Below are 26,016 nucleotides of genomic sequence, written 5' to 3' on the forward strand. Positions count from 1 at the left end.
GCACCAGGTTTTTGTGGAGGAGGATTTGAGGGAGGGATGTGAGTTCTCCCCTAGAGACACTAGAAAGACGGTTTTGTACAGCCTAACAGGATCGCCCAGCTCCACATTTATGGCTGTTTCTGTGGTTACCTTGCTTCAGGGATGTTTGGGGTGGGAGGTGGTGGTTGTGGTGGGGGTGTGTATATATTTGTTCTTCAGAGGCCCAGTTTTTCAGAAGCTGTTAGGGCGAGGGGCTCTGGAAGTGTGGAGGCAGCCTGTCCCTGGGCATGCGATGTCAATCAACCTCTTCCTCAGCAAGGAGACTGAAGACCCACAGCATGTCAGGGAAGGAAGGACCCCCGGAAGCCCTCCTCCCCATCTACTTTACAGATGGGGAAACCGAGGCCGAGAGCGTTAAGGGACTTGCCAACTGGAACCCAGGTCTCGGTCCTCCCGGGCCCCCAGCTCCTTCCCTGAACGAGGGGGTGGGAAAGCAAGGTGGCAGCTGCACACAGGCCTGGGGGTCGGGGCGTGGAGGGGCCTGGCAGGCGGCGTGGCCACGCGCTAGGGGGCCTGGGGCGACTCTGGCCTCTCCCCTTTCCCGGACCACCCGGGCCGCACTTCCTGCACAGGACAGCGGGGGTGGGGGACGCGGGCTTAGGGCCGGCCCCTCCCGGGCGCCGCCTCTCTGCCTCTCCCACAAACCGCAGGTCAGAGGCCAAGGGTTAGGGAGGCGTAACTGGTGCTCGGAACAGGTGCTCGGCTCCGCCCCTGCCCCCAAAGCCACGCGGGGCTGGAACCCGGCAGGGCCTCGGGTGGACCGAGACAGGCCCGAACGGGAGCGAGAGGAAAGGGGTCCGGGCCCAGGCCTGGCGCCGAAGGTCCAGCAGGGGGCGTGGCGAGGGCGGGGGCGTGCCCGGAGAGGCGCCGCTGGGCGGGGCCAGTCCTGGGGGCGTGGTCGAGGCGGGGGCGGGTCCGCAGGAAACTTGAGTGCCCGCCTCGGGCCGCGCGCCCCGCCCCGCCCCCGCCTCCGGGTCCCGCCTTCGCGTCCCTTCCTTCCCGGCGCTGGCAGGCGGGCCGCGGCGGCGGCAGGCGGCGGACGAGCGGACCGGCGGGCGCCTCCACGTCGCTCCCGCCCTGCCTGCCGGCTTTCTTTTGTCTTTCTGGGCGGCGATGAGCGCAGGGCCGGCGCGGCAGCTGCGGGCGCACAGAGGCCCGTGCTTCTAGCCACCCCTCCCGGCCTCGGAGCTGGTCCCCGGCCCGCCGCGGCCGTCGCCGGCGCCGAAGTTGAGCTCGGGAAGCCGGAGGACCGCGTCCTGCGCGGGAGCCGGTAGGGAAGGGACGGGCTGCGTGTCTACGGGGGGTGCGGGCGTGTGCACCGGCGTGCGCTGCGGTCGGGCTCTTTGCGTGTGTTCCTGTGCTTGTGTGTGTGCGCGCCTGTGTGTGTGTGTGCCTGTGTGTGCCCGTGTGTGTGCCTGTGTGTGTGTGTGTGTGCGCCTGTGTGTGTGCCTGTGTGTGTGTGTGTGTGCGCCTGTGTGTGTGTGTGTGTGCGCCTGTGTGTGTGTGCGCCTGTGTGTGTGTGTGTGTGTGTGTGTGTGTGTGTTGGGGGTGCCTGTTTCTCTGCATGGTGGAGTCGTGGGGGACCGCAGACGGCGGTGTGGCTCTGCAATGGGCTTGTGCTCGTGGGCATGTGGGCACATTTTGGACTGCGTTTGTGGAATTGTATGTCGGGGGGCCGCAGGTGCTGGTGGGGACCGGTGTCGGGCGGGTGTCGTGTGTGAGCAGCTGTGAGCGGAGCGGGGGTGGCGGGGTGGGCGTGGGCGGTTCGGCCCTGTGCGCCGAGTCCCCTGTCCCAGCCGGTCGGCGCAGTGCGGAGCTCAGGAGCCCCGGCGACAGTTTCGGACCCGACGGGGCAAACGCGGGCCTCGCGGGCAGCCGAAGCTACCCGCGCCAGGGAGTATGTCCGCGCGGCCCACGTGGGTCGCCTGTGGGCTTCGGCCAGGTGTGTGCGGGGGCACACGCGGAGCCGATCCGCTGTGTCCTCCTAGGGCCGTGGGACGACGAATAGAGCCCTGGGCTAGCCGCGACCCGCACTGCGACCTGGGCCGGACACACCACCTTCCCTGGTTGCGGTTAGCTTCTCTTTCGAATGGGGACAGCCCCTCCCTCGGGGGTTGGCGTGACAGTTAAAACCGGAACGCACCAAAGATAGCTCTTGGCCTAGTACCTGGCACATAGTAGGGACTGTGTTAACTGCATTGGCATCTTTTGTTGGAAATCTTTCTTTTTTTCCCCTTTATCGTGGGTGAGGCTCTTGCATTCCCTCCTGCGCGTTCCGTGCTTCTCTCCCGGCCCGAACTTAGCGGCGAAGCAGGGAGATTGGAGAAAGTTTAGGCTGCGGGGTGCGCTGCCTGCTCGCCGCTCCTCCGGGAGCGCAGGAGCACAGGGGCGCAGGAGCGCGCAGCGCGGCGCGCCGGCCTTCCCCAGCCCGAAGGCTCCCGCGCCGCAGCAGGGGTTCCTCTGCTGGTCGGAAGGCGGCGACTGCGAAGTCGGGAGCCCCTTCAACAAGTGCCTGGTCCCCGGGGAATGCAGCTGCTGGGATCCGAGAGCCGCGGTGTGAAAGTGGCGCTCCCCGCAGACGCGGATCTCGGGCTCCTAGGGCCACCCCCTTTCCTCTCGGCCAACACCGAATGCACCTAGAGGAGGATGTTTGGCAGGACGCCGAGTCCGGCCGCGGGCCTCGGCCTTGGACACCCTCCAACCCCACCTCCAGGCCTCCCGCCCCCGCTCCCTTGCAGTCAGCCTTCTGCATGAGGCCCGGGGCCCCACGGGACCCTTCCTCCTAGCTCCACACCTTAATTTAAAAAATATTTCGTTTTCAAACCTACTGCTCGTAAATCGAACTGCAGTAAATGTGCACACGGCTCTCGCCACGGAGAGTCTGGCCAACCACACCTGAGCGCTTGCTCAGACCCAGCAAGGCAGAAGGCTGCCTGGTGTCTGTCGCCTTCTGCCGGAGCGAAGGATTCTTTCCCTCCATCGCCTTGGTTTCTTCTCAGGACCCTTCTCGGTCGGAAAAAACAAATAACCTTTAACCAGGGAACAACAGACCTCACTGATGCTTGAGGCTCTCAAAATGGAGCTCTGGCTGGGAGTGGGCTGGGGAGGGGAAGCCGGGCTTGGCTGCCTCTGACATGGGAAGCCTTCCCAAGTGTCAGATGCTCCTGGTAGTGTCCGCAAGAGAAGCTGGAATGCTTTACAGGCTTTTATCACAGAGAAGCAGAATGCTCTGGTTTGGTTCCTTTGGTTTGTCTCTAGCCAGGACTGAAGCCCTGAGATCCCAGCAGTGATGGCAGGCCAGGAACACGTAATAAGCTAATTTTCCATCCTGACTTGGTGTCAGGGGCACAATTAGAATGCAACCTGTTTTCTGTTTCATCAAATGATTTTATATTCTAGAGGGGAAAAGGTTTTTTGATCTGAATCCTACTCTTCTCCCCATAATCAGATTCAGTCAAAATATATATATATTTTTTAAAAATCAGTCTGGCTTTCTCAGATCAGAAGATAGACCAAAAAGCTGTTTTGTTGTTTTCTTTTGTTTTGTTTTTGTTACAGCCAGCCCTTTGTCTCAAGCAAGCCAGTGTTTTGGCCCTAGATCTATTTCTGTTTCACTTTTGAAAACGCCTGTAATTACTGAGCTCTTGAGGTTTTATTGGATAATGTGCCAGAGGGAAGGCCCAGAGGCTCTGCTTCTCCCTGGTCTGGGATGTGGTGCCTCCTTCTAGCCTGGCTTCCTCCCTTTGGGTTCTGTTTTTATGCTGTTTTTTTTTTAAGGTGGGACATAAATGTCAATGTGTGATAACAATTTGGGAGACTCGGCATTGGAAATCAGATGCCTGGAAGGTCATTTGACCTGTGGAGAAGCTAGAACAAGTCAAAACCCCAAAGACCAGAGATTTGCCCAAACTCCAGCCACAGACCCATTTATTTCTAACAAGCCCTCCCAGAGAGATTCTAAGAGAAATAAAAGAATTTGGACAAATTGCTTCAGAATTTATCTCAGTCCCCCTTTCCGGCCACAGGGCTGTGCAGATTTAGAAATGCCACACAAGCTATGGGCTCCCTTTGGTGCATGCTCTTCAGCTGGGAGCCTCGTACTCGCCTAGCTGCATTTCAACAGGGAGCTGCTGTAGTATTATCCTGTGATGTGGTAGTTCTGGCACCCCCTACCTGCTGGGCTCTGCTGCACAGTTCCAAGGATTGCCTGTCACATGCAATACTATGTAGAGGGCTGGCCAGTTAGCTCACTTGGTCAGAGTGTGGTGCTGATAACACCAAGGTCAAGGGTTTCCCATACTGGCCAGATGCCTAAAGAAACCAAAAACCAAAAACCATGTAGAATGTTTGTGCATCAGGGCATTTCTCGCTACCTCTTACTCACTATATCCTTCTCCCGAACTTAATGTGAGACCTCGTATTGCTACTCACAAGTGGTAAAGTACCATGCTTACTGATGACTTGGTGATAATCCAGGGTACTAAAAGGGAGCCCGAGTTTATTGGGCACCAGAGATTAAGCTAGCTGGCAGCTGAAATTTTTATCCAGATTGGGATCAGGTTGGTATTAAAACTTTGCATTCCAGCAAACCCTAAACCATGCTTGTTTGTGGTGGGATAATGCTTTCAACTCGAGTTGCAGCCCAGGCTTGATGGGGGATTATGTGTGTTTTGCTGGTTGGTCAGCACCTGATGTCATTGTGCTTGGGGAAGGAAGGCACATCTGGAGTGAAGAAGAGCAGACACTTGTAGATTTTAACGCTGCTCTACTTTGGGGCTCCCTGTTCTCTCACATTCTCATGGGGTTTCTTATTTTTTTCATACCTACATGTAAGACTGCGTTTGTGAATCTCATGTAGCTCCTGTCCTTTTCCCTTTAGGTTGAGTTTCTAATCTGGGGATGGCAGAGGGTAATTGTAGGAGGGTACTTCAAAAAATTCATGAGAAGATTCATGTTATCTTTCGATTCTATATTTCCATGAACTTTTTGAAGTACCCTCATATATGGAGATATCAGGATAGGCTTAGGGGCTCTCTTAGTGCCACATTCCCTGTGGGGAAAAAGGATGTTTCTTTCAAATCATTTTGCACCAGAAAAAAAAAAAACAAAAAAAACCCCAACTGGTTGGGATCTAGTGGTACAGTTGTAATATAACTTCAGGTGATCAATACAGTTTGACAGGTGGAACATTTCTCAGGCACTGATGAGCAAGGTGCAAGTCTAAAGAATTTTTTTTTTTATCATCTGAAAACCACTGTAAATCCTTTAGAAAGCCCTACCTTGGCCGTGTCGTTTCATGTAAAATTTAATTTCGGAGGCAAAGCTTCACATCCCTGCATTGATGAGGCGTGATTAACTAAAGACATCCTTCCCATACGCCTCGACTCTCCTCCCGTGGCTGCCATCCCCTGCCTGCCAGCATCAGGGTAGCAAAGATGACTTCTTTGGGCTGTTTTCCTTTACCTTAATAAGCCAAGTGCGCCCCCAATGCTTGCTAATCCAGCAGCTGTATTTTCTGGCGTTTATTTCTTTTTAGTCCTGGAGGTATAGCCCAAGTTGGCAGGAAGCCAGGAGCCTGGGGGTGGAGGTGCCCAGTCAGCCCCACGTGACTCATTACACGAGACGTCTTCTTGAGGAGAGAGGGAGGGTCTCTGACCCTTGGCTGAGAAAACTCATGATTATTAAATACTTACTCCACAGTTAAGGTTGCCATAATCCTGAAGAAGGGAGGAAGGCCTTTGGGGGGTGCATGGTTCCCCTCTTGGAATTCTTCTCTGATTTTGCCTCAATACCCTTTTGCCCTAGCCAAGATCATTCCTTGCACTGCATCCCCTTTGGCAAGCACCATACTAAGTGCACCTCTTGAGCAGTCTTCTTACACCTGCCCAGGTCCCCCAGCTGCGCTCACCTGCACTCATGTCTGTGCTTTGGCAGGTGAAGGCACACCCAACCTTGCTCTCCCCCTGAGCTGCAGACCCCACGCTGTCTTCCAGGAAGGTGTGCAGGCTCCATGCTACTACACATCAAAGCAGAGCCAAGAACCCCCCCTCCTCCCGGCTGCAACTGTGTCTTCTACCTGTTATGGCCAATGCGTCTCATCTGTTCATTTGTTACAGCTAGGAATCTCAGGAGTGTTTGGGGGCCTCTCCCCTTCAACGCTGCACCCATCTAATTGGGTCAGGCCTGTCTATGGCCCTGGCCTCTGCTGCCCGCCCCCATGCCTCCTCTCCTGTGCAGCAGAGCCTCCTCAGCTCCTAGCGTGGAGCACAGCTTCCAGTTCCTTCGCTCCAGCCAGGCTGTCAGCGCAGTTCACTGTTTAAAGCACAGATTTCATCATCTCACTCTCCTCTGCCTCCACTCCCTGCCACTCCCCTCCCCAGGTTTGTTCTCTTATTCGGCAAGTATCGTTTGTTGTTTCGAACAACACCTACCCTGTGCCTTGTTCCAAGCTGGGCTCTGGGAAAGCTGGATGCAGGCTTCCTCCCTGTCTGTGTGGAGTTTAAGGTCTTGGGCTGGGGGTGGGGAGATCATCCACCAAGCTCAGGGGAGCTCCCACCCCGGGCTAGGGAGCATGGGGGCTTCCTGGAGAAACACCCTCTAAGCTGACACCTGTGAGAGCCGGTGGGGGCAGGGGAGGGGCTGGAGGTGGGACTGGATATTCAGTGATTTTTTTTCTTCTCTCCTACTCTGACTTCTTTATCTACTAAACCCTTATTCATCCTTTCTATTTTTTTTAGATTAACAGCTTTATGGAGATATAATTTATATATCATAAAGTGTACTCATTTTAAGTGTACAGTTCAGTGATTTTCAGTAAATTTATAGAGTTGTGCAGCCATCACCACAATCCAATTTTAGAACATTTCCACCACTGGGACAGATCCCTTGTGCCTGTTTGTGTTGCTCCCTGTCCCTACCCCTCAGCCCCCCTGCTCGGCCTCCTGTCTCTCGAGATTTACCTTTTCTTCCTTGCTGTGCTTCTGTAGGTTTGGCTCAAGGGCCTCTTCTGTGAGGCCTTGACGGAGTCTTTGGGCTGGAATCGATTTCTCGCGCGCTGGTGAAGTGAGCAGCGAGCTGGCGAGCCCTCGCTGCGGCCTCTCAGCCCGTGCTCGGAGGGCGTGTGCCCTGCCACATGCTCGGGGAGTGCTGGCCGGCCAGCCAAAGTGCTGTCCTCACGTTTCCTGTGTCTAACTCCTGAGTGTCTAGCAGAGTGTTGGGATTTAAACTGCAGGTGTGTAGTGTGTCAGGTCATGTGGGCCCTGCTATCTATGTTGTCTTGTTTTAGCAAGAACATAGGAAGCAAGTGGTCTCAGACTCATTTTTTAAATGAAAAAACTGAGGAGGCCCAGGGCAAAATAAGTAGTGCAAGGCCATCAGCAGAAAGTAGAAGGACAGAATTAAACTGGGTCACTTTCTCCTCCGCCCCTGTTTTGGGCCTTGCCTGGGCTGATGATCGGTTTTTCCTATGTGAGTCTTGTTGTCTCTTCCTAAGCTATGGGAGCACCTCTTGGGCACAAGTGGTGCATGGCATGTCTTAATATCTGGTCCACAACTGTGCAGGTGGAAGGGGCTCAGTAAATGTGTGCGTGTGGAGAGTTCTCCTGGTAAATGGACAGGCTCGGCCCTTGGGGAGGGGGAGCCAAGTGCAGTGGTACTGTATACTTGGATGCCTTGTGCATTTCAGAAGAATTTCTCTCCTTGCATCATTTTTGTTCCTTGAGGAGGGTAGTAGAGGAGGAGACCTCATTGCACAGATGCACAAACCAAGACATGGAAATTGTATGTCAGGTTGATCTGGGTCTCAGAGGTAGACCACCAGGTCACACGAGGTCTCTCTCCCCCACGGATGTAAAGAAAGTTCACGGTAGACAATAAGAATGTCCTGTTTCTTTTTGAAGGATCAGTGTTGTCAGACCCTCATTTGCAAAATATCTCGGGGGAAAGATCAGGGTGCTGAGGTCAGGCAGATCTGGGCTGGAATCATAGTCTCTGCCCTGTTGTTTACTGGCTGGGTGATGCTCTCTGAGTCCTAGTTTGCTCCTATGCAGAAGGGGGTTCTAGACCCATCTCAGACAGTCAAAGGACACATGGCTGGGAATACCTAGCTGGGTCTTTGGCTGGTCACGTGTGTGCAGTAAATGGTGGTGGTGCTGTTACTGTGTAAAAATTCCTGGACGGTTGTGCCTCCTCTGCCGCTAAGTACTCCTTTTCAAACTCAGGTTTATTAGGCATATTTTGATTCAGACTGTAGTAGCAAGGCCTTTGATGTGACAGCCTGTGACGGTTGTGTGTGTGAAAGCTTCTGGAAGGGAGCCAGTGCGGGTCACGGTTTGGAGCTTGGAGAGCTGCCATTTTGGATGGGTCCAGCCTTATGCTTTCTGTGAAGCATCTCTCAGGGTCCTTGACGCACCCACGGTAACCCTGAGCCTGGGGGGCTATACAGAGAGATCTGCAGTTTATTCCTTAGTTACAGTAAGGCCAGACCTTTTGGTCCCCTCCCCCTTTGCAAGCTTGGATGCATTTTTGCTAGCAGACCGAGGGAGGACCGCTGGGAACACTTGAAGAGTGGCGATTCCGTGCAGCGGTATATATGGATTACCGTGCTTTTTCCCCTCCATCAGCAAAATGCTCAGCTCTCTGCTTGCTTTCTGTGTATTTAACAGACATTTCCAAAGAAAACAATTGGCGACAGCCTGCACTCTTCCCTGTCACTCCCGTCTTTTCTGTTTGTTGCCCTGTAATCAGTTTTTGGAGGGAAGTGAGAACCTCTCAAAATCAATCACCTGCGTTAAAAAAAAATCGTTTCCAATGTCGTGCAATTTTCTATATTAACGGCGTGTGACTGGAGAGCCGCTCCTGGTGGAGTGAAGAAGTGTGGGATGTCCAGAAAAGCCACCAGTATCGGAGGCTGGTGCAGGGCTGTGGGTGGCAGGACTCCCAGCCCTGCCCAAGTGTGGAGCGGCAGAGGCAGGGATGTGCTTTATTAAAAACCCTTCAGTCGTGCGGTGTGCTCATGCTTGGTGACGCAGCCTGGACAGTCTGGCAGGGACTTAGCCTGCAGTGCGGGACACGAAAAATAGGGGCTGCTTTGGCTTCTTCTTATTTTCTGGGGGGTGCTTTTCCTTCTTTCTCTCTGGAGAAGGGGATGAAGAATTGCTGCTTTTATCAGCATATGTTCTTGGTGATATGTTACTACCTGGTCTGAAAACAGTATGGCTTGGCTCATTGTTCTCGGAGCTAGCTGCAAGGCGAAAGCTAACGTATTTAGGGATTAATTTCATCAGTGTGCGTGGGAGTGGGGGGAGGGAAAGTGTAGCACAGGTAAGGCATCCCAGGTTCTCTCAGCCAGGGACCCCCAAGCAGCACAGAGTCTCACTGTGGTCCACAGCTCCTTCCCCCTGTGGCTTGTCCTAGGCCAGTTCCTGGCTCCCCAGGACAACCACATCATCACTGTCACCATTCTCCTCCTCCTCCTCATTATCACTGTCTCATCACCACCATCACCATCACTGTCGCCGTCATTTTCCAGTCTCAGCATTGCTTCTCATCCTTTGGGCTACTGTGTCACATACTCCATTCTTGCTGAATTAGCTGTCCTTTGCAGGCTTCCTACTGGGGGGATGTAGGGGGGCGGGGGTGACGAGGAGAGTTAGGACAGGATGATTGTAGGTATAGAGAACCCAAGTGCATGGATGGTGGACTGTGATGCTGGAAGCGACTCCATGAGAATCACTGATCTGGAAGATTCTGGGAAATTTCAACCATTTTTTCAGGCCTGGGTCTAGTGTTGTCTGCTCTGTGGAGCTCTCCTTTGCTCCTCCACTGAGGACCAGTAGTTCTGACCTTACTGACCATACTGGTTGGGCTTCATGCTTATCCACTTCTCCCAGAGAGGTGGGCCTCTTTAGGTGGGACCCTTTGGAGTTCTCCTTGGTGACCCCCCTGTTCGTGGCACAGAGCCTGGAATGAAATGGATGCCCAGATGGGTCACTAAACCACTCCCCGCTTCCTCATCTGTGGGATGGTGGATGCGTTGAATTTTCTAAGATCTAACGCCTTGCATGAATGGCTAGCTTTGCAGACCTGAGTGGCCAGGTCAGGGCACTCGTGGTGTTTTCTGTGCTCACTGCCCATTGCTGTTTGTTTCATGTGTTTGTTGAAATTGCAGGACAGTGTCTGGAAGCCGCTGAGGCTTTATGGATTGCCCCATCTCATTATTAATGTCCAGCTTTGACTTGGTCTTGGGGATATTTTCTTTCCAGATCTCAGTTCCCTCATTTGTGAAATGGGGCTTAGGGCTAGATAACTTCTAAATCCTCTGTCAGCTCTATAATTCAGGGGAAATGTTTAAAAATGTAAACTTGTGTTGTAGGGTACATCCAGCATAGAGCATAGAGGGAATTTTCATAGCTAAACTACAAAATAATGAACCTTCTGGAAAATGCAGACACCTTAGCAACTGCTGTGTTAAGAGGCGGCGTTGCAATTCAGAAGAAACTGACACTGTCGAGGGACAAGTGTGCCAGCCTAGGTTAGAAGGAAGAGGTGGGGGTGGGAGGAAGGGAGGGGGTGAACTCTGTGTGTTGGTTTCATCTGCCCATCTCACCAAGGGTTTCCTTTTGACTTCCTGTGGTGAGGAATCTGGGGTCAAGACGGCAGGGCTCATGGTATAAAGGAGTCAGAGCTGGACGTGAGGGGTTTCAGTGGGATGTTCACGGTGGCCTCATAGGAGGAGGGTGCAGTTGAGCTAGGTTCTTAGGCTGAGGATCGGGGGCCTTATTTAGAAGCCATTTCCTATTCCCCTAAGAGGACGCTCCAGCGAGAAAAGCCAAATGCCCTCATTACAATGATGTATTTATGTTCTTCTCAGGAGGTTATACGTCGATTATCTAAGAAACCAGTAAATTGAACATCTTGTTTTCTAATTGTGAATTAGAGAAAAGTCAGAATTAGGGAGCTTGTAGAAGACAGGTGAATTGTATGATTTTCAGACAAAAGTACATGTAGTAATGCAAACTACTGGCCAGATTTTGCCTCAAATTAGTCTTTTTAATGAATTATTAAGAATTCTTTGAAATTAGCATATTCGTGTTAGTAGGATAGAAGGTATTTGCTAAAGGGGTTGAAAATAAGCAATTTAAACATTTCTCCTAAATATGGGGCTGAGAAGTAAGATATAGAATTATACAGACAGTTTTATTTCAATTATGTTTGGGAGGAAAAAAAGCGAAGATAAATGAGAAGGAAATATACCAGTCTGTAAACAGTGGATGAATCTGATGGGATCATGAGTGATTTCTCTTTCCTGCTTTTTCAGGTTTCTCTATATAACAAATTTTCCCAATGGGCATGTATTATTATTATTATTTTTATTTTTTGGCAGCTGGCCAGTACAGGGATCCAAACCCTTAACCTTGATGCTATAAACACTGTGTTCTAACCAACTGAGCTAACCGACCAGCCTATATTTTTGCAATTAGAGAGAAACAAAGTTTTATTTTATTTTTTTCCCTTATATGTTGAGATTAACAAAAAGGTTTTTAAAAGGAATCCCAGACACCCATTCCCTGTTTACCCTCTTACCTTGCTTACCGTAACTCTTAATTTGCTTAGCAAACTTCTTTTTTTTTTTTTTTTTTTTTTTTTTCAATTTGAAAGTAGTCACTTTATTTAACTAAACAGATTGCAAAAACAATCATGGTAGATACCTTAGTTCATCCTTCTAATAAGCCTGTTGATCTGGTCTTCCCTGTTGCCAGCATCTCCACCTTCCACAAAATGAGTAGTCTTCTTCTTCATCCCACCCCGTGGAGAAGATAATTTAAAGGGCCACAGGAAATTATTTGCTTCTTTGAAGCGCTTTCCAACAGTATAGATCTCATGAATCAGATCTTCCATGCAGATGATGCCATATTTACCAAGAGATCGAGCAATCAAACTGTTATCTGTCAAGGCAATTCGCTTCTTATTGATTTTGCCATAACCACGCTTGTATATTAGTTCATTTACTGACTTCAGGTTTGGATACCCCCAAGCAATATATGGTTCCACAATCCTCAGCATGTTAATGGAAGCCTTGTTGAGCTTAACAAAGGTGCCATTGAAGATCTGGCGAAGGCAAAGAAGCTGCAACACCTTTCGGACCTTTGGGCTCACACCATTGATACCTCTGATCCTGATGACAAATGCCAATTTGGGTTCTGCAGGTACATAGAAGTTGCCAGCTTTTCTTGCCATCCTAGCCATACGAATCTCAGTTCTGTACATCTGCCTATATTCCTTGTGATAGTGCTTAGCTTTTTCATAGATAAGCTTCCTCCTTGCCTTTCGAAGCATCTTTAGGGCAAATTTCTTTCTCAGGCGCTTGACCTTCAGCTCTGCGAAATTCCTTCGCTTTTTCTTAAGGGTTTCCGGCACAGCAGGAACCTTCTTTTTCTTCTCTTCGACACCCTCCATGATTCCACCCGGAAAAGAGCAAGCAAACTTCTTTTTATAGTTAGACTGTCTAGAACCCACAACTTCCATACTTATGATTATTTGAATTAATAGAAATTTATTATAATACCTCATCAGAATTTGTTAATTGCATCTAAATCCAATACCGAGCAAATCTATTAACTGGGATATAAAGAAAAATGTTCCAAGTCTTTTGAGAAATTCACCATTTCAGTGTGGCAGAGTGTAGAGTTTGTTTATGATCTAGAATGTGCTGCTTCTTTTTGTTTGCTTGAATTTGGGCATTCATTTCATTTCTTGACCTGGAAGGAGGCTTTATGGTTTTAACCTTGGGTATTTTAATGAGGTAGTTTGATGTCCTGATACCACCAGCCTCTGCTGTCATTTTTGATTGCCCCTGTTTTTCCAGGAACAATCTCCTTACTGTTTGTCTATCAGGCTAATACATTTCAGCTTTTTTTTTTTGAAAATAGTTTTTTCTGTTCCCCATTCCTGCTCTTCCTGCATGATCCCTTGAGCACGAACCTGCTCATCGCCAGCTCCTGTGAACTGGGATGCTCCTGGTGGTGATCTTTCCTCCTCTGCTGTGACTCAGATGTCGGGGTGATGTTGGGTTGACGTTGGGTTGACTATTTGCTGCCTGGTAGGAGGCCCATCTCAGCCCTTCTTAGGGCCATGCCCGACTTTTGGTGGCATCCCTCCAAAGCCTTCTTAGGCTGTTATTCCCCGTCATTTTTCAGAGGTTTAATCTGTTTTAGTCCAGGATATGAAGGCAGCAGTGGAAAGTCATGGAGACGAGGCCCTCCGTCAGAGAAGCTGGCTAATACAAAAGATTCATTTCACAGTGAACGAAGGTCAGGGGTGCTGGAGGCCAGGCCACCGCTCCAGGGGAAATAACATTGCTACAAAGTGTGAGAAACCAGAGGTTGCCTTTGCTACCAGCTCAGTGCCTGCTTATAGTTTCTTGGATTAGATATTTTAAAATATCACATCTTTATAGTCCACTGTCATATTTATGATCTGGAGAAAGAAAATATAATTGTCAGCAAAATTCCATTACACCTGCTAAACAATTTCAGGATCTTCACCATAAGGAAACCAAATTTAAAAAAAATTAATGTGGCTCCAGTGTTGAGAAATTGTTCTTTTCAAATGCTGGGTCCTCAGGTTGTTACAGGATTCAACACAGAGACAGAAGCCTGCTAGCCTATCACTGGAGACAGGTAGGTTACCATGGCGACCAGGTGTGTCACTGTGGCTTCCTGGGTATCCCAGTTGTCCTGGAAAAGGAGTCAGCCTCATTTTAGGTGATATTTCTGTGTGTGTGTGAATTAAGGTTTTCTAAACAAAGGTCAGATGTTTTTGTTGACTTACGTAGTGATTTCTCACATAATGTTGCCCACAGTTCTGTTTTGCTAAATTATTAACGCTGCATAGCCCTACCTTTTCCTGCCAGAAGTACTTAAATGCACTGAAACCCCCTATCTGAAACAACAACAAAATCTTTTACTAAAGATAGGGATGCTTGCTTTAGTGTGAATGATGATTAATTGGACAATTCCATATTGCATGCCAAGCCCCTGTCTGGGCCTTGGGAATACAACATTGAGCAAGGCCGTTGGAAGCCTGCCCAGGTGGAGCTTGTACTATGGTCATGGAAGCCAAGGAGAGGGCGCTGGGCTGGTCTGCTCCTGGCCACTGCCAAACCGTGGGGCCGAGAACCTCTCACTGCCCCAGGGACGGTGGGCCTGTGCCTCGCTGGATGGATGATACTTCAGCTGTTTTGTTTGGTCTGTTATTACCATAGGCATTTTTCAGAATGCAGGACAGAGCTCTATCAGTCCGCTTCCAATAACTTTATACACTGCAAAAATCTTATCCATGCATATTCTTGGTCCCACCTCATTTCATAGTTTCTAAAGACAATCACTTGATGGATGGCTATGTGGAAAGCTCTTTGCACTTCCTGGGTCTTGTCAAATATTAGTTTGGCTTCAGCATGCTCAACCCCAGCGGGACAGAGCATCTCACAACATCAGCAGTAGGCAGTCCCAGGTGGGCGTCCTACCTGCCCCCTCACTGGCTGGTCTTCTTTGCAGTCACTTCATCAGCAAAAGGCGGCGGCCACCCATTTCCTCCCTTCCCTGGGCCTGTGGTCAGCAAGGGTTCACTGCAGCCCTGCCGATGGATGGTCCATTTTGCACACGCTCGTTAACTGGAAGAGGACTCGAGTGGCCTCGCCACCAGCCTGAGGAGGCTGCATGTGGGTGTGGAATGGAGTTGGTGGCTGAGCTTGACATTGGCGACGTGGAGAAAGTGACGGACCCTAGCGTCTATGTGCAGCTGCTGGTTTTGATGGGCGAACTCTCTATTCCAGCCAGAGGATGCTGTGATCGGAACAAGAAGGCAAGCCTCGGGCCTCGAGTGCCCTGGGGCTTAGAGACACCTCTGTGCTTGATAGCTCCAGTTTGGAGAGTGACAGCAGGCAGAGCTGTCTTTTCTTGAGGCTGACTGGTCCCTTAGAGACTAATGTGAAATGAACAGACTGTTCTTTTGAAGGGAAAAAGCCCCTGCCTGTGCACTCTGTCCTATCCTGCTCCCCTTCTGGAGGCTTAACCAGCATCCACCTGCACCTTCTCCACGTTGGTCCCTGGGCTGCTGGGACACTGTCATGCCTGTGATGGGCATGGCCTTGTAGCATCTGCTTCCTCATCTGTGAAATAGGAATTATACAATCGCTCTTGCAGGGTTGTCATAGTCATTGCCATTAAAGCTCCTATGCACTCTAAAGTGCTCTGAATGTAAGGACTGTCTATGTCACCATCCTCAGTCTTTCTGTATCCACATCCTCCTGCCCCTGACTCGGGCTTATCTGGAGCAGCAGGTTTCCCTGATGGGTCTGGAGGCTTCGACTCGTGGACACTTGAGTTCTGTGCCTTCTGCCCTTTTCCTGCCCCCAGTCTGGGATTGCCCTGTGCTTTTCATTTTTCTCCGGGAGATGTTATTCCACAGGAGAGGCCTGGAGCCTGGCAGAGGAAATGGGAAAACATTTGCGTCTTCTCACCCCGCCTGTCACCAGGAGCATCTGAGCCTCCGTCTTTCTGTCTTCCAGGCAGGGGGGTGACTTGCCACTATGTACTGGGCAGCCTGGGGACTGAACGCTCCGGTTACAAACGCTTGTTCAAACAGACAGTCAGGCTTGGCTCAAATCAGAGCACAGATTTAGCAGGCAGCTCCCCTAAGACCTGCTCCTGGAGGCAACCAACTGTGTGAGCACCTCTGTCGGGAACGAGGGGCTGAGGGGGGTGGCTGGGATGGGCACTTGCGGTTTGAAATTCTCAGGGACTTGCGTCCTATCTAACTCATAATCTTGCTGAATGGAGTTGGCCCTGGGCTGCAGGGATGCCCCACTGCGGGGCTTGGGTCTTGAATTATGGGACTTACACAATGCTCATCTGAATTGTCAAAGCCATCCTTTGAGGAGAAGCATTTGCTTTATGACCACACCCTGTGGGGAGGCTCTCTTGCTCCTGCAGCCTCCCAAACCCCCTTCCAGCTCACAGCCTTGCTTAAGGACAGCCTCCTCCAAGAAGCTTCCAGGCTTTGCTTTTCCTGGGTCACTGCTGCTGGGTCTCCCACGGCTTGGCCATCTGCCAGGCTCTGGTCCTGGCAGGTCGCCTCCCAAACGTGGGTCTCATCTTTTCATCTGGCTGGAGACTCCCCAGGGGCAGGGTCTGTGTGTTCAGTAATCTCTGTTTAAGCAGGGACTGAGTGTGGAAAGAGAATCCCCAGGTAAGGAGGGGTGCTCTCCCATCAGTGGGCCCACTCTGGCCCCTTGGTGGAGCTGTCATTCATTCATTCATTCACATAGCGCCTACTGTGTGCCGGACTGTGCAAGAGAACGATTCAGGCTAAAATCCTGCCCTCCTTTATGTATCTCAGAGCTCTGGGAGCAACAAACAGTAAATGAAATAAGTAGATTATGTAGTATAATGTAGTAATACTTAGAAGGTGATAAGACTGTGGGAAAAAAATAAACCAGTGAAGGGGTGGAGGTACTTGATAAGGGGTGGGTGAGAGACACAATTTATTTTTTGAGAGGAAAGTATTATTAAGATATAATTCCCATAATGAAAGTCACCACTTTAAAATGCACAATTGTTATTTTTAGTATATTCACAAAGTTGAGCACCTATTGCTACTAATTTCAGAGCACTTTCATCACCCCCAAAAGAAATCCCATAGCAATTAGCAGCCACTCCCTAATCTCCTCTTGTCCTAGGCCCTGCAGACCAATAATTTACTTTTGGTCTCTGTGGATTTGCCTATTCTGGACATTTTGTAACGATGGAATCATACAATACGTGGCCTTTTGTGTCTGGCTTCCTTTACTGACCGTGATGTTCCTCTATGTTACATACAGCATGTATCCGTACTTTTATATGGCTGAGTAGTGTTCCATTGTGTGGATGTACCACATTTAAAAAATCTATTCATCTGTTGATGAACATATGGGATGTTTTTACTTTTGGCCATTATGAATAGTGCTGCTAGAAACATTTGTGCATAAGCTTTTGTGTGGACATATGTTTTTATTTCACTCAGATATACTGAGACATGCAATTTTTTTTTTTTTTTTTTAAAGATGACCAGAAAGGGGATCTTGACTTGGTGTTGTTAGCACCACGCTCTCCCAAGTGAGCGAACCGGCCATCCCTATATGGGATCCGAACCCATGGCCTTGGTGTTGTCAGCTCTACATTCTCCCAAGTGAGCCACAGGCCAGCCTCGAGACATGCAATTTTAAATAGGGTGGTCATGAGAAGGTGATATTTGAGCAAAGTTTTGACAAAATGGGGGACCTGGCCACATGGCAGCCAGAGGAGGAGGACACAGGCACTGGGAGCAGCAGGTGAAAAGGCCACTCCACCAAGAGCTGGAAAACGAGAGACTTGACTGCCCCGGCCCCTCCCTGCTAGGGGAGCCCAGTGAATTGGCTGTGAGATGTTAGTTCAAATCTGTTGGAAAGGACTTCCCTTTCCGAATAAAGAGCCAAAGTCTCAAGGCAGAAGGCTTTTGGCCCATCCTTTTTCTTTCTGCCTGGAAAGCAGGTGTAATTTCTGGAAGTAGGGGAGCCATCCTGCGACCGTGAGGCTGAATCCACGAGCTAAGGATGGAAGAGCAGAAAAAGACTGGGCAATCCTGAACTACTGTCCGAGCCCTGGACCCCCTACCCCACAGTTTTGTTCTGTGATGCAAAGAAAGCCCTTTCTTGTTTAAGCCACCACTTGTCTGGTTTTATGTTGTTTACAGACAAAAGCATTCCCCATTGATGGAATGTCTGACAGAATGTATCATTCCTAAGTCCCCCAGATAGACCACCACCTGCTCAGACAGCAGGCCAGGCTGGAGCCATTCTAGCCCCTTCTCTGCTTCACTTTCCCTCCATCTGGTCAAGCTGGTCTCTAAGTTGTCATCAGGGTTAAGATCTCCCAGATGGACCACAGGCTCTTCACGTCCACTGGCACTGTGCCACACTCGCCACCCTTGCCTGTGTTACTGTCTCTTTCTAGCAGGTCTCCTGACCCAGCCTCCCCAGCTCCCTAGACTGTTCCCCACCTGTCCCAGTGTGAGCCTTCTTGAATGTACATTGATCATAGTGCAGCACGCTGTCAAATCCTTGCTGGCACAGCAAAGTCTCAGTGCTAAGCATGGCATGAGAAACCCTCTGGGATGTGGCCCTGTCTCGCCTCTCCTCCCCCTCTTCCCCTCCGCCCCCCAGGTCACATTTTGTACTCTGTGTATCGGCAGTTCCTTGTCACACTCTCGCTCCTCTAGGCCTCTGCAGTTGCTGGTCCTTCTGCTGGGAACCCCTGGCTCCTCTCCCTTCCCCATCTGTACCTGGCAAGCACCTGCTGGTCCTTCAAGAGCCAAGCGGGGCTTCTCAAGCTGCGGTTCCTTTTCCCCAGGTGTCCCCTGTGCACCTTGTACTCTATGTCAGTGTTAGAGCACCTCTCAGGGGAATGGAATTAAAAAAAGAAATGTCTTCCCAGTAGATGGGTTCCCTGGAGAGCAGGGACCAAACACATTCACGTTCATCTCTCTAAATTCTTAGGCCCTTGCAGTAGGTGGATGTTAAGTGGAATTGCTGAAGGGAGTCGTGTGGGTGGCTGAGACAGATACGGGGGTTGGCCTGCAGGTGAAGCCCCTCACCCATTCCCCTGACCCTGGGGCTGGCCCATCTTTTGCAGGCCCAGACCTTAGCCAAGCATGAACCACACCCCGTTTATAATGAAAATAAAAGCTCAAGTAACCCACACCATCCTAAGTGCTTTATACACATTAACTCAGGTAATGGGAATTAGCCCACATCCATTCATTCAACAAATATTTATGGAGTGCCTACCATGTGCTAGGGATTTTTCCAGGCACTGGGGATACATCAATGTGGAAAAAAGAAAGCCAAAAAAACAAAAAACAAAAAATCTCTGTCCTCTTGGAACTGAACATATGCACTTCTGGTGTGACTACTGCATGGAAACGCTGTGAACATCCTATCTTTTTAAAATGTGATACAAGACCATAGTCAAAAGAATGAGCGTCAACATGCTGAAGGTCTTGTCATCTCTGAAAAAGAAAGAGAATTATGCAGAATGTACTTGAAGAAAGTCAGTTTAGAATTTTTCCAGTCGTGGAAATTTGAAATGATTGGCTTTCATTTTGCTGTTTTTCAGGGTCCCACTATTAAGAACTCACTTACCCTGTTGTTATTAAGGGTGAAACCAAGACATTTTGTTATGTAAAAGCCAATTAAAATAAATTAAATGCAAATACTCTTTCATTGTAATGTTAATTTTGAGATCTGGATCAATCAGAGGTTGTGGAAATGCCAAAGTTGTTAAGACTTTGGTTACCATGACAACAGCTCTATGTTGTAAGTGGCCTGTTATTCAGAAATTCTTCCTTGGGCCAGGCTAATGTGGTGACTGTTTCTAAGGGTGTGGGCTAGAGGTCGGCAGCCAGGTTTGGGGTCGGGAGACTCTGCTAACTGAAGCCCCAGGGTCAGCCAGAACTACCTCTTTTATGACCTTGGGAGAGAAAATCACTTCCCCTTCTGCCTCAGTTTCCTCACTGTGGGGACAGCCACTCTGTGGCTGTGAGTACAATGTGGCCATTCAGCGTTTCTCAAAGATCCTTGCCTTTACTTGGAGGATTCCTTAATTGCCTGATGGTTTTCAGCCTACATTTTGAGTAAGTGTGGATAATAACGACTGGGGAAGGTGAAAAGACTGCCCTGGACCTGCCTCGCCTGTCTTTACTGACATTCAGTGAAAATGGGAGTTTTTTTATTATCCTGGCTAATGGCCCGTGAAGACCTGCCTGGGTGGTTTTTAGTTGAGTTTTGTTTTGTTTGAGGGCAGGGGTTGTTGGGTTGTGAACTCCGAGTGCTGTTAACCCGTCAGCAGCCATAATCACATATTCACGGGGTTTTCAGTACACCGACCTGCTCTGCTACATCATCACTTTAGTTTATTTTTCAGCCCCACAGAGGCCACCATTACTTTACAGACAAGAGCCCTGGGGTTCAAAGGGGGACCTGTCCCCGGTCTCAGGCCTCCAAGGTGGCAATGCCGGGGTCGGCGTGGGTCCCAAGTGCCAGGCAGGGGTGGAGCTATTCTCCCCGAGCTTCTGGCCTTTTCCTGGCACCTGCTTCTGCAGAGGCCTGCTCAGAGAGGGTGTCCAGTGACCGCCCTCGCCAGCGTGCCGCTGACCAGCCTAAGGGTGGCTCCCTCAATTCCCGATGCCAGGCCCAGAGCTGCCTTGATAGTTCTTTTGGAGCATCTCGCAGAGTGGCTTCCTGACACGGTCTGTGGCTTTAAGACGTCACGAGCTGCAGCTGCGAGTGCGTAGTAAACATCTGCCTTCCTGGCTGGGAGGAGGACCCCGGGAGCGTCTGTGGCAGGTGCCATCTGGCCTCCTCCGTCTTCACCCCTGGTCCTGCTTTCCAGGCTCAACTGGGGCTAATTAGCGCCTCTGCCACCGCCGCGAGTCCGTTTCCTTGTTGCCTGAGATCCGACTGGCCTTTTTTCACTCCATGGGCTGGCTGTTGTTGGGAAATGAAGAAACAGTTGGGGATTTTTTAAACTCTGTGTAGGAAATAGCTTGTTGCACTAACATTTAACTCTGCAGAACAGCCTTAGAGCGTTCGCCTGGAAGTGAGGCCCTAAAACATGCAGAGTGCCACTTGGGCCCTCTTTGCCAAGGGGCCTGTCCTTTGTCCTCTGTCACCACGGCTAGACTCCATCTTGGGGCACTGGTGGCCTATTAGGTAGGTGCTCAGCGAATATATTCCAGGTGGAATAAACCCAAAAGGCAGCAGGCTGCAGGGGGGATGGATTTGCTTTGTCTTGTGTGGGGGGTGCAAAAGTGAGTTAACTTAGCCATATTCTCTCAGTAATATATGGACTCTTTTTTGTGTGTGGGGGGGTGGCTTGAGGGTACAGGGATCGAACCCTTGACCTTGGGGTTAGAACACCATGCTCTAACCAACTGAGCTAACAGGCCAGCCCTCTCTTGGGGTTTCTTCTTTTCAAAATCAGTGCAGAGGGGTCTCCCTGTCTCATGGTAGCAAATGCTGCCCAGTCATCCCCAGCAGGGTGACAGGAGGGGGGAGGTGGTTTCCATCTGTGTTGAAGGAGGCCAGCACGTCATCTGTCACCCTCAGGTTCATAAAGCAGGTTGTGGAAGCCTGTCGTTGGTCCTGCTTTCCAAACCTTGACTGGCTGCTCTTTGGAGGTGTGGGTGGGGGGCAGGTGGTGTTGGCTGGAAACCTGGGCAGGGAACTTGCCCCCGGGGTGGTGGCTAGCCTGCCCACCTTCCATCTCTGTGCCCAAGCCTGGTCTCACCTGTGAAGCTAGGGAGGGCCGCCCACCCCGGCCAGCGCACTGGGCAGGGCGAGAATCAAAGGCCAGGAGGGGGTCGAAGCAGGTGCAGACGTGCCCAGCCCGTGCACACGGGAGGGAGTTTTGTCCAGCTTCTCTGGTACTTGCCTTCCTCCGCCTCTGCAGCCTTAGCAAGTACATGATACACGTGTGACTTCCCCCTTGGGGCAGAACCTGGGCAGTGTCCCTCCTTCCCCCTCCTTGTGCTCTCTAGCAGAAGCTTGAGGCCCCAGCCCGGGCAGCTGGCCACTGTGGCCTCTCATCCCAGATCCACCCTGGATTCCAGCTGAGTCAGGCTGCTCCCCAAGTGCCTCCAGTATTTGTCTTTGCTGTTCCTTCGACTCTGCCTCAGGCATCAGCTCCCTGGGAAGCCCTTCCTCACTAAGCCAGTGCCAGCTCTTCCTCCTGGGGGGGCCCCTCGTGTAGCCTATGGACCCTGAGTCTCAGGGGGAGGTAGCGTGAGCGCCTCTTGGCTGCAGCATCCCCCGAGGGCCTGAGTTGGGTCTCATCTTCCCTGTCCAGCATGTGGTAGGGCTGTCTGTTACTTGAATCTACTTGGAATCCAGCTTCACCTTCCCCATTTGTGATTTGCAGCCATGATGAAGCATTGGAGAATTACTTTGCATTGTTCCAGAACATGTTAAATAGAATTTCAAAACATTCTGTTACCCTGGGATGTGTAAAGTAACTCCCCAGGTAGCTTTCGTGGGCAACCTACAGGAAGGACCATGCCAGTTACTTTTCCTGAGTCCCATACAGTGGCCAGCGTGGTTGGGTTAGACCCTGCTTCTTTGCTTCTTGGCTCTGTGAGCCCCAAGCAAGTCCTTGAACTGTTTTAAGCCTCAGTTTCCTTACATGGAAATCATACAGACCTAATAAGGCTGCCACGAGGATTATATGGGCTACTGTACATTAAAGTGCTATATTCATGGCAGTTCCTTTACTTTATTAACATTGGGGATCAATTGATTTTTTTCTGATTTGACTTTTATTTTAGGAGTAGGACAGGGACCAATTTACCAATCGTCTGTGGGTGTGAGTACTCTTACCTTCAGCCAGGACTTAATTTTGGCCAAGAGCCTTGGTTTATTCCAATAGAGAATGGAGTTATTTAGAGCCAAACTGCAGGGGACTTAACTCTCTGGGTAGCATTTTCTGCAGATGGTGTTAACGTTAATGACTTACTATATATGTACTCACAAGTGGGTGATTTATGGCTAACGCCAGACCCATAACTTTTCGTTTCCTGGCTGATGTAGCAGAAGCTTCATTTATGATGTCCTAATAGATTTAGTAAGTGTAAAGATTTCAGTTGAGGTCGTTTTCTGTCCACAAGCTGTTCCTGGAGCACGACAGCTGTGGGAGTAGCCCGGCCCTGTGTGACGTGGAAGGGATGTGTCACTTGGCTCTATATGTGGTCCTGTCCTTTCTGGTGTTTGTGGTCTCCTTTGTCTCCCAGGAACTCTCTGCATTATGCAGGTGATGGCTAGGATCCCCTTTTACAGAGGAGGACGCTGAGGCCAGAGAGTAAGTGACTTGTCCAAAGGTTAACAGCTCCTAGGTGATACAATCTGCATTGGAACTCAGATGTGTCTGAACCCCCGTCTAGAACAGTGCCTGGAATAGAGCAGGTGTTCAGTATTTGTTGACCAATGTGATGGTTAATTTTATGAGTCAGCTTGACTGAGCTAAGGGATGCCCAGGTAGCTGGTAAAACATTATTTCTAGGTGTGTCTGGGAGGGTGTTTTTGGAAGTGATTAGCATTTGAATCAGTGAACTGAAAAAGAATATCTGCCCTCACCAATGTAGGTGGGTGTCATTCAACCCATCAAGAGCCTGAGTAGAACAGAAAGGTGGAGGAAAGGAGAATTATCTGGTTCATCCACCTCCTGCTCTTGGACTTTGGTGCTCCTGGCTCTCAGGCCTTTCGGCTTGGACTGGAACTATACCAACCGCTTTCCTTCTTCTCCAGCTTGCAGACAGCAGATTGTGGGACTTTTCAGCCTCCATAATCATGTGAGCCAATCCCTCATAATCTCTTTCTGTATATCTCTTTGTATCTCATTGGTTCTGTTTCTTTGGAGAGCACTAATACAACCAACATCTGGAATACTTTCCCGCCTGAACATTCACTGCCCCAGATGTTTGGGCACTTAGCAGAGGTTGTTGGGGAAGCTAATTAAAATTCAGATTCCTGGCCCCACCCCACCTCTCCTGCATTAAGGTCACTAGGGGTGAAGCTTCAGAAAGCCTGTAAGCTGCCCTGGGGGTTCTTGTGCACCCAGAAATTAAGAGACCCAGTGCTCTAAGCTTTGTTGAGTTCATCTCCTGAACAGTCTCATGGTAGGCAGGGTAATGTCTCCTTTCCCCTCCAGGATGTCAACATTCTAACCCCTGGAACCCGTGGATATGTTACCTTACGTGGTAAAGGGCTTTGTGATGTGATGAAGATCAAGGACCTTGAGATGGGGAGAGTACCCTGGATTATCTGGGTGGACCCAGTGTAGTCACATGAGTCTTTAACAGTGAAGAACCTGTCCCAGCTGTAGTTGGCACCATGGAGATGTGACTGAAAAACAGGCAGAGAGATGCAGTGCTGCCAGCTCTGCAGATGGAGGAAGGGCCCTGAGCCCAGGAATGTGGGTGGCCTGTAGAAGCTGGAAAAGACCAGAAGCAGATTCTCCCTTAGAGCGTCCAGAATGAACGTACGGTCCTGCCAACACCTTCACCAGTGTGACCTGTGTGGGGCTTTTGACTGCAGAACTGTGTGAAGATAAAATTGTGGTGTTGCAGCCACCAAGGTGGGAGTCATTTGTTATAGCAGTGGTAGAGCCTAATATCAGTCTCTTTGTCACGACTATACACTTACCCTCCAGCAAGTTCCCCTCCTGCCCTCTGGCCCATCAGTCCCGTCTCTGCCCAGGCCCAGATTCCTGGGCTCCAGGTGGGTCCTGGCCCAACGTGGTTTCCAGGAATGCAGAGTTACTTACTGTTCACATTTATCAAGTGCATTTGAAGTGATGCTGGTCACAAGTCAGCCTCAGGTTTGCTGCTTTTCTCTTAAATGAAGTGATGGCTACAGGCTCTGTGTAAATGCTCTACCTGGGGCACAAGCTGTAGTCATATCAAACAGTGCCAGGTCCAGGAGTCAGGTTCAGGATCAGTCAAGCTACCGAGAAGCTCCTGCTCTCATGACATCTGCACAGATGGTCCTCAGCCCTTAAAACGCTTCCTGTTATTTACAAATTGGTCCTTTTGATATATTTTTCTATTTTATTCTAGAAACTTTACTTTGCGCAGTTTATGTGGCAGGCTAGAGGTGCTTTCTTCTCACAGTGGCCCCGACGATCTCTGTGTGTTGAGGGATCGTGCGCCGGCACCACAGGGTTGGGGGCCAGCGAGTCTTGCTTGGAAGGTGCCAGTCCAGGCACTTCTGATGAGGAAGAAAGACAATCAGATCACTCCTGCTCTTTTTGGTGGATTTTCACAATTCTCAGAATGCATATTCCTATTTAGTTCTTTAAGGATAGTGGTTAGGAGCATTAGTTTGGAGCAGGGAAAGTCATTAGTTTGGAGCTCCCTCCCACTCACCTGGATCTCTTCTTGCTGGGCAAGTTACTTAACCGCCCCAGTCTCGGTTTTCACTCAAACACTGTATTAGTGCGCTCAGGCTGCCATCGCAGAGTGCCACAGACGGGGTGCTTTAAGCAACAGAAATGTGTTTTCTCGATCCTGGAGGCTGGGAGTCTGACACTGCGGTGTCAGCAGGGTTGGTTCCTTCTGAGGCCCCCTCCTTGCCTTGGAGATGGCTGTGTCTTCACATGGTTGTCCCTCTGTGTGTGTCGTGTCCTAATCTCATCTAATACAAATGCTGGTCATAGTGGATTAGGACCCACCTTATGACCCAGTTTCATTACCTCTTTAAAGGACCTATGTCCATATACAGTCACGTACTGAGGTAGTAGGGATTAGGGCTTCAACATACGGGTTTGGGGGGACACAATTCAGCCCACAACTCATGGGAATGATGGAGTTCACCCAGTAAGGTTGGTAAGACGATCGGTGTAAATGATGATGTATTGAGTGCTTAGCAGTGGTAGCCAGCGCTGATGCCCACACCAGCCACTGTCCAAGCCAGTGTTTCTCCAAGTGTAGATCTGACCATCCATGTGTGAATGCAGATTCCTGGGCCCACACTGGGCTGGTTGAGTCACAAGCTGCTGGGTGGGGCCTGGGAGTTTGCATTTTAAATAAGCGTTCCGTGCACACCAATTGCAGTTGGAGAACCACTGCGAAAGCCTGTTGGTTCCACTTCCTGAGCAGCCCCACCCACTCCCCTCTGTTCTGCTGTCTTGCTCTTGTGGCTCATTCCTCACCCGTCACCCAGGGATGGGGCGCCTCACTTCCCTGGTCGGCTGATTCCCATCTCCTTCCCTCCAGTCTGTTCTCCCTGCTGCAGGAGCGGTTTCTCTAAGCCACGCCTGTCGTGACCACACCTGTCGTGACCACACCATCCTCCTGCTCGACTTTAGGGGACTTGCCGACAGTCTGCAGAGTGCACTTCCAGCTCTGGGGGCT

At 50.3% G+C, this 26,016-nt stretch overlaps 2 protein-coding genes across 2 annotated transcripts in view; one reads left to right on the plus strand and one right to left on the minus strand.

The window, feature by feature from the left end:
- Positions 1-1,055: 1,055 nt before the first annotated feature.
- Positions 1,056-26,016, plus strand: part of HPCAL1 (hippocalcin like 1) — a 110,322-nt gene continuing 85,361 nt past the window's right edge. The window contains exon 1 of the mRNA XM_063078422.1: positions 1,056-1,309. The gene's annotated coding sequence lies outside the window, so the exon portion shown is untranslated. The remainder of the gene's footprint in view (positions 1,310-26,016) is intronic.
- On the minus strand, positions 11,690-12,501 carry LOC134363073 (large ribosomal subunit protein uL30-like). Its single transcript, XM_063078616.1, has one exon. The coding sequence runs from the start codon at positions 12,493-12,495 to the stop codon at positions 11,749-11,751; it is 747 nt and encodes a 248-aa protein (XP_062934686.1). The 5' UTR covers positions 12,496-12,501; the 3' UTR covers positions 11,690-11,748.

Source organism: Cynocephalus volans, chromosome 14, assembly GCF_027409185.1.
Source record: "Cynocephalus volans isolate mCynVol1 chromosome 14, mCynVol1.pri, whole genome shotgun sequence".
Taxonomy (NCBI): Eukaryota; Metazoa; Chordata; class Mammalia; order Dermoptera; family Cynocephalidae; genus Cynocephalus; species Cynocephalus volans.

Bases quoted from the DNA above. Each gene is read 5' to 3' on its own strand.
- LOC134363073 (XM_063078616.1), bottom strand. From the start codon at position 12,495: ATGGAGGGTGTCGAAGAGAAGAAAAAGAAGGTTCCTGCTGTGCCGGAA.